The sequence below is a fragment of the Fukomys damarensis genome, unplaced genomic scaffold, assembly GCF_012274545.1.
Source record: "Fukomys damarensis isolate Sample0158 unplaced genomic scaffold, DMR_v1.0_HiC HiC_scaffold_9, whole genome shotgun sequence".
Lineage (NCBI taxonomy): Eukaryota > Metazoa > Chordata > Mammalia > Rodentia > Bathyergidae > Fukomys > Fukomys damarensis.
This window is the reverse complement of record NW_022900921.1, coordinates 39,559,499-39,567,380: the sequence shown is the minus strand read 5'-3', so window position 1 is coordinate 39,567,380 and position 7,882 is coordinate 39,559,499. Positions and strand designations below refer to the sequence as shown.

Below are 7,882 nucleotides of genomic sequence, written 5' to 3'. Positions count from 1 at the left end.
CGCGAGTTCGGGACGACCGTCAGTCTGCGGATCGCTTCCAGCCCCCAGCCCGCGATGGGGCCGGCCCCGCTGGGGCTGCTGCTGGGGCTTTTGCTTCCCGCGCTCCGGAGTGGAGGTGAGTGGGAGCGCCGACGGGGGCAGCCCGGGTGCTGAACAGCTTTGCACACATCCCTGAGCCCCAGCAGGGCCGGGGCGTGGAGAGCGGAGAGCCCACTCACCCGCGAGTCGCTGCGCCTCTACCGAGCCACCGAGCCACCGAGCGTGTGTCCCCAGAGCACCCGGCTGGAGGCGGAAGCTACGAGGGGGATCCAGCCGGTGGACCCGACCCAGAGGAAAGTAGGACCCGGGTCTGGTATGGAATGAGCCAAGAACTTTCCACTGGCCCCTGTTGCGAGGTTGGGCCGCGCTCAGGCCGGATTTCGTGGCTCCGCGGACCCAGCTTCCCGAAGGACCGGAGCCCAGCCAAGGAGCTGGTGTCGTCGCTCCGTTGTCACCGCCCCGGTGTCGCGATCGGCAGGGGCCAGGGCAAGGAGCCGTGGAGGCGGCTTCCACCCGGTGCGCGTTCTTCTTCAGGGACGCGGGGCCCGGGGCCGGGGAGGGGATCGCTTTTCCGTCTGTTAGTCCTGTTAGGGCAGCATAGACTCCGCTGTTCCCGCGCAAAGCCTCGGTTTTATCTCGAGTCCCCCAGATGTTGTCAGGAACGTTTACAGGTAGGACACCAGGGTTGGTAAGAGAAGGCAAGGAGGTTAGGTTCCATTCCTCACGATAGCTCGGACAGATTTGAGGTTGTGGGCTGATGCACTTAGGGCAACTGGAAGAAACTCACCAGGTTTTGCCCGAAAGAAAAATAAACAGGAGGTGAGGGAAGGACTAAATGAACACGGACTAGGCATTTTCCCTCCCCTGAAAGGCCTCTGCTTCTATTCAGCTATGGTTTCTGTCTCTTTATTCTGAACCTAGTTGACTTTTATACTCCAAGATGTCTTTTACAAATACCAGGAAAGTTCAGTTTATAATCAAGCAACTTACTCTTTTTCAAGATTTTCCTTTTAAAGTTTAGTTATTCAAATGAGGAATTCTTAAACCTGCATTCTCCTTGTGCACGTTAAATTACATAAGCAATTTATAATTTGAGGCAACATAAGCAATTTGAAGCAAATATGGAGCCAAAACCAAGCAAAGAACTGAGGCCATTCTGTTCTGCACCTCGTCATCAACAAATCCTCAAAAATCTCTCAGCGTCTCTGCCAGATCCATTTCTCATAATCTGGTGAAAATCTGATGTATTTTACTACCAGTGATGGTCATTCGTACTCTTGGAGATAGCGAGTGCATAACTATTGTGAGAAAAGTAAAAGGAACTATACTTTTTGTTTATGATATTTAAAATTTGCTTGTTTCTAATTCCTAAATTATTTTCATTGAGTTTATTCGTACTTTTTAGGTTTACAGTACAGTTACATTCATCATTGTACCTTTACATGACAGATCTTGGTTCTCATTTTTTCCCCATACCCCTGCCCTCCCTTCACCCCCTCTGCCCTTCCCTATTTCCTAATTTTTTAAAAAGCTGTACTACAGAACTTTTGTGACCCATAAGGAGCTGTAGTCAGGTAATCATAAGTCTTAAAATTCACCCAGCAGGAAAAAGAAAAAGTTTCTCCAGTTTTTCCTCTAACTTTTGCTTTTTATCCTGAAATGTGCCTGTGAGATATCTGTGTTTCGTTTTAGTTTGTGAAAGTCTTACAGGATAAAATTTCATTTTTCTAAGGGCCTGGTACATGTCAGGCAAATGCTCTACCACTGACTTATGTATACCCTCAACCTTGGGATGAGAATCTCACTGTGAGAATTAGAACACAGAGAAACAACAGTGCTGTGTAAAGAGATTAAAAATAGAAATTAGACTCTTTTGTCTAGTTTTGAGTTTTTCATGTTGCATACTGTGGGGCCGAGTGATTTACTGACCATTAAATAGTAGAGATAGGGTGTGAGTATGTAGAATCTACACTGTAGAGAAATGGATAAGTGGTTAAAATGTAAGCATCACTATAACCCAGAAATTCTCTCCACCGCCAACATACACATAATAAACACCATCTCACGAAGGCACGCGGGAGGGGAACGGCTTAAGCAGGTTCATTTCAAAGCTTTCCAACTCTTCCTTTCTGCTGGGTCTCTGATGGGGGCGCCAGTGAGTAGCAAATGGAGATGAAGGGTGGCTCTAAAGGGGACCAGAGAGAGGATGGAGAAGGCAAAAATAGGAAAATGTGTTAAAGTCAAGGCATATTGAGGACTGAGCCCATGGTGAAGCTGCACTCCTAGAGGAAATGGGGCTTGCAAAATGGTTAATGTTAATGTTTCTCTTCCAAATTGATACTGTAACATGTGTTCCAGTATCTTGTATACATTTTCACAGGGGGAAGTTTGAGTTGTTACTGGTAAGCTTTGCTACAAGGGGCCTCAAAAACCCTTTGGGTGGCACACTCTGGAAGGCCGAGGGAGGAGGAATGAAAGTATGAGCCCAGTCTGGGCGACTTAGTAAGATTGTCTCAAAAAAATACAAAGGGGGCTGGGATGTAGCTCAGTGCAAAGACCCTGAGTTCAACAAAACACAGTACAATATGTATGAGGGAGGAGGAATGAAAAGTATGAGCCCAGTCTGGGCGACTTAGTAAGATTGTCTCAAAAAAATAAAAAGGGGGCTGGGATGTAGCTCAGTGCAAAGACCCTGAGTTCAACAAAACACAGTACAATATGTTTTGGGTGCCTTAAAGAGAAAAAGTTAAAAAGGGGTGAAGAGGGTTGAGGATGTAGCTTAATGTGAAGGTCCTGGGTTCAACTCCTAGCACTCTGGGGGTTGGGGGGGATAGGACAATTTTTGGAAATAAGGAGAGGATTTTTTTTTCTTTTTTAAGACAAGTTTATGCTATGAAGCCCAGTCTAGTTTAAAACTTGCAGTCCTTCTGCCTTAACCTTCCGAGTGTGGGGTTACAGGTTTGAGCCATCATGCCAAACCAGCAGGGCATATTTTAATGAACAAATGAAGTTTTAAAAGTTTTTCCGGCCCATTTTCTTAAAATATTGAGATGGTCACTGTTATTTTTTTTAAATTAATAATTTTTAAATCTGGGTGGCTTTTGTTTATTGTTTTGATCCTGAGGCTCAAACCCAAGGCTTCATGAATGCTAGGCAAGCACCCTAATACAGATATGCACCCCAACCCTAGTCTTATTTTTGGCACTAATTTCCAGACATTCCTGGGAGAAGGGGCAATGGGGTCAGCCCTGCTGACTTGGGAACAGGTTGACAGGTTGAAAAGCTGAGATGAGACCTTGAACACACACGTCGCAGCTACTTTCCACATCTTCATCGGGCTGAGAGTATGGAAAATGAATTTAATTGTGTCCCTGTAAAATATCCTCCGATAGCTTTCATTTTTGCAGAGATTCACCGGGTCTCCCTTCCCTCTTTGAGTCATTTCTAGTCATTTCCCCCTTCCCTGCTACTCAAGCCACCTGCTTGCCTTCATTCTAAGGTCTTGGTTCCTGTCGCAGGAACCCCCAGGCCCCCATCTTGACTCCTTTGGATTTCAGCTCAGATGTTTTCCTGAAAGCGCTTTCACCCTCTGCCCTTACCCCAGCCACCGCTGTTCCCCATTATGTCCAGTTTCCCAATGTTGCTTCATATTACTTGATCTGCTCCTCTTTATTAATTCAGTGGCTTCTCCTCCACTGTCCTTTGTTGTACTCGGCCCTGCACATCTCTTCGGGGCTTCTTCCTACTGGCTTTTCTAGAAACAGAATTGTTACAGCTCTCACCCTTATGCTTTTTGACTTGATTGATAGAAAATCATTTTTCCCCCATTGGAGTGCCCAAGTGATTTCATTACTAGAGAAGTTAGGAAATTAAAAGTAGTTGGAGTTTGGGCCAGGGATTTAGCTCAGTGGCACCATGTCTGCTTTGTAAGCGCAAGGTCCTGAGTTTGATCCCTGGGATCACAAAACAAAATGAAAGAAGTTAGATTTTGGAATAACACAGACCCCAAACATATTTATATTCTCCTTAACTATTCTAACTAGGAAAAAATTCAAAAAACGATGGTGGGAGTAACAAAAAATACAGTTTTAATATTTCCTTGGATGAGATCCCCTGAGTGCCTTGACTTTGACTGGTGGTCACTAGTTTAATCTTAACCCAGAGCACATGGTTCTGGTTGGTATGCAACACTGCAAAGAAGGCTGATTAATACAAACACTTTTGAAAAAGAGGGTTCCCCATGCACACTTCTGCAATGAAAGCATTAACTGTTCTGGCATCTGTGAGCCTTGGGTGGGCGTTAACTCTCAGGACTTCCGGTTTATTTTTGGTGCAGGGGGACAATTTCATAGAACTGTTGGGAAGGATGAAATAAGCTACTAGCACAACTAAAATGCAGGGAAAATATTAGCCATCATCACCAGTGGTTCCCTTCTGTATTTCTGAAGTCACATTTGGGAGTAGTCCTTTTTCCTAAACAAAAGCACTTGAGGTTTTATTTCCTAGGAGTTCGGCCAGCAGAACCCACGCAGGGCCTGGGAATTCCTGGCCAAGCCTGGCATTACCCTCCCTACACCTCGCCCTACAGCTGCCTGTGCTGTCCAAGTCTCAGGAAGGTATGGAAATGAAGTCCACTTCCTGCTCAACCTTCCCCACATAACTACTCCACAGTGGCTGTGGGTTTTGTTCAGTTTGGTGTTTGTTTGGGTCTTGGCTCTCTGAGTGTCAGCATGCAGGCCATCCCTTTCCTCTTTACCAGCTCCAACTAGTTTTTCCAAATGAAGTCTTTTTGCTACAGCAAAGAGAAAATGAGCATTGCACTGTGCAAGAGTGCAGGGTAAGCTTGCAGGAACTGAGAGGGCAGAGAGCCTTGAGGGCGCTCCTGGTGGTAGCATAGCTGAGCCCTTGGGGACACGGGCCAAGCCCTGGCTCCTCTTCCCTGGATGCGGGGCATTTGTGCTAACCTCTGTCTGGAGATAAGCCTGTTCCTTCTCATTACCCTTTCCTTGTTTTTGACCTCCTGCCTCCTGCTGAACAGCTGACATCTCAGCCTGGCTGAATGGAGTATTCCATTCAGATCTGCAGTTCCTTTTGGAGAATGGGAACACTGAGAGTATCTGCCAGCCAGGCACTTTCTGGGGTAACTTAGTTCTCTTTGTCTGGAATTGTGGCTGTTGTACTGGGTGGGAGGTTTGTTTGTTTGTTTTAGTTTTCTTTGAGATAGGGTCTCTCTTTGTGGTTTAGGCTGGCCTTGAATTCACAGTGACCCTCCTGCCTCAGCCTCCCTTCACGCCTAGCTTGGGTGGAAGGTTCTTAACCATAAGGATGGCCCAGGTCTTCCTGTGTCCTGTGACCCACACCTTGGCCCTGACAGCACCTGAGCAGCCCCATTCCACTTTCTGGGTGCTGTTGCGTGGCAGGATCCAGTGGATGTGGCAGAGTGTGAAGCTCTGAGCTTCCAGCCCAGGTCACCTGCAGTGTTTTAAAGTGATAAAGAAAGAAAGGGTGATCGTATCTTCCACTTTTCGTTGAGAAACCTACACTCGATTCTGAAGTATGTTATTTCTTCCTTCTTGCTTACTTACCTCATCCGTCTCCAGCGCTTCCTTCACCTAATGGTAAAATGGATTTCCCATGAGTCTTGCGGGTGGCAGGGTAGGAGAGTCGGGAGAGGGAGAGGAAAGAGAAAACACAGACATGTTGGCTTTATGTTTACACCAGGCTTATGTGTGAGAAGTTTTACATCAAACACTAAGGATATCTGAGGGACTTCAGCTTGGAGAAAATACATTTTTACCTCATAAGCTCATTGCATGGGTTTTGTGGCAGTCCGTCTCATGCTTGTATATTTCTCCTTGTCCTTAGTCAGCCTCTTCCAAAATCTTCTCAGTTGGTCCCTCCAAATACCTAGCTTCTGTGCAGTGGGCCATGGCCCAGCAAGTGTGACCGACACTGGATATGTTCCCTGCCTAGCCCTCTCCAGCAGGGCCTGTCCTAGGCACTCAGGTCTCAGCTGGCATGGAATAAAGCAAATGCTTTCTGACAGAGCCCCCTACTCTGGAAATCTCTTTTTCTTTGGGGGCTCTGGTTACTGCAGCATTGGAGGACAGTAAATGTTTTAGAATTTGCCTGCCCTGTGGTTTTGCCCCTCACTAGACCCACAAAGGAAAGCCTTGTTTATTTTGGTGAAGGCATTGTTTTGCTATCTGAAGCTTTAAGGGCTTCTTGTTAAAGCTATTAAAAGAAGCTAGACTTCGATAGAGTTTTGAAAATAGTAGTTTTCACCAAGAACTGACTTTCTGAGCTGGGAGGGAGACTCAAACCCACTGGAAGTTGCTCCCCGGGCTGCCTCTCTGCGTGAGCTCTGTCCCAAGGCCGCTTTTCCATGTATCCAGAGAGTGGAAGCTGCTTACACACAGGAAGTGAAACACGCCCTCAGCCTTTTGACAACTCTGCACGCTATTTGTGTGGACGTAAACAATATTTGGTGTAAGTTTTGTAACAAAAAACAAGAAAGGGAATGAAAGGAGCTCATTAGATGTAGTGTTAGTTAAGAAACATAACCACTTTGGGAGACCAAAGATGTAAGTTCTCATACCATTTTTGATGTTAATTTGCAGAGACAGCTGGAATGTGGTACTTTATCTTTCCAAAATCCTGAGACTTCATTTGTCAGACCTGAAGGGGAATGGAGGAGTGGGACACTTGCTCACAATGATGGCCTGGATAGAGTACCCCGAGCCCTGCCCGGGTTCTGGATGCACACAATGTTAAGTGTCAGCCTGAAGCTGGACAGAGGCTGGGTGCAGAGAGTGTCTTTACATGAGTCAGGCCAATAGGTTCTTCACTTTTGCCAGCTGCTGTCTATGCTCCCAGTGAAGTGTCCCCTCCGCCCCTCTCTGGAGCAATAAAATGGTCTAAAAATACAGAACTGTCCTTCCGAAAATACTGCACCCAACAGTTTATAAGCTCCTGTCAAATCTGCTGGAAGCAGGGACTCGGGTTCTGGGAGGCAAGGAGATGGACAAAGCCTTCCTGGAATGTAGGGAGTGGGCCTGGCCTCCAAGGAGAACAGAATTGTCAGGCTCTGGGGAGAATGAAAAAAAAATTTTTTTTTAATTGGAAGGGGAAGCTGGGAATCAAATTCAAGATGCCCTGAATTTGAGGCAAGAGTTCTACCCACTGAGCTACATGCTGGGTCCCAGGAACAATATCATTTTTAAAAGTCTATTAATCCAATCATAGGACATAATTTTATGTTTGGAAATGTTAGAAAGCATTTTGTAATGTACCTTATATTCTAGACTGTGGTCCTCCTAGTATTTCACTGGGAGGAGAAGGAGAAGGACAGTTACCCCGGGGCAGGGGCTTTACACTTACCTACAAAGCCTCTTCAAAACCCAGAAGCCTGGCCCCACCTGGGACCTGTGGGCTCACTCCGCAGGATGTGGCCCTGCTTCCAGGACACCTGTGTTGCCTCAACACCACAGCCAGCGTGTCTGATGTCTGGTACTTGGGGGAGACTGGGAGTTGTCTCCTCTCCTCCTGCCGCAGGAAGGGTTTTTGGCCAACGCTGGCTGTCAAGGGTAGAAATAAGATAGCTATGCTAATCCAAGGAAGGTCTCAGACCAGGGTGAGAACTGAGGGCTAGTTGCTACTCAGTGAGGTGCCCTGGTGGTTTTAGGAACTGAGGGAGGGCAGAGGGCACAGTTTCTTACCTAAGCCAGCCCAGGCAGTGATGCCATTGTCTAATGGGGGACCAACTGGAAAATACCAAGGCCTAACTTTCTCTTTTAACAATTAGTTTTTTTCCTCTCTCTCTCTCTCTCTCTCTCTCTCTCTC

At 46.7% G+C, this 7,882-nt stretch overlaps 1 protein-coding gene across 1 annotated transcript in view; it reads left to right on the top strand.

Moving 5' to 3' along the window:
* Window positions 1–6: 6 nt before the first annotated feature.
* Mertk (MER proto-oncogene, tyrosine kinase) overlaps window positions 7–7,882 on the top strand; it is a 104,179-nt gene continuing 96,303 nt past the window's right edge. The window contains exon 1 of the mRNA XM_010638182.2: window positions 7–115. Coding sequence (XP_010636484.1) covers window positions 55–115 — 61 coding nt within the window. The 5' untranslated portion in view covers window positions 7–54. The remainder of the gene's footprint in view (window positions 116–7,882) is intronic.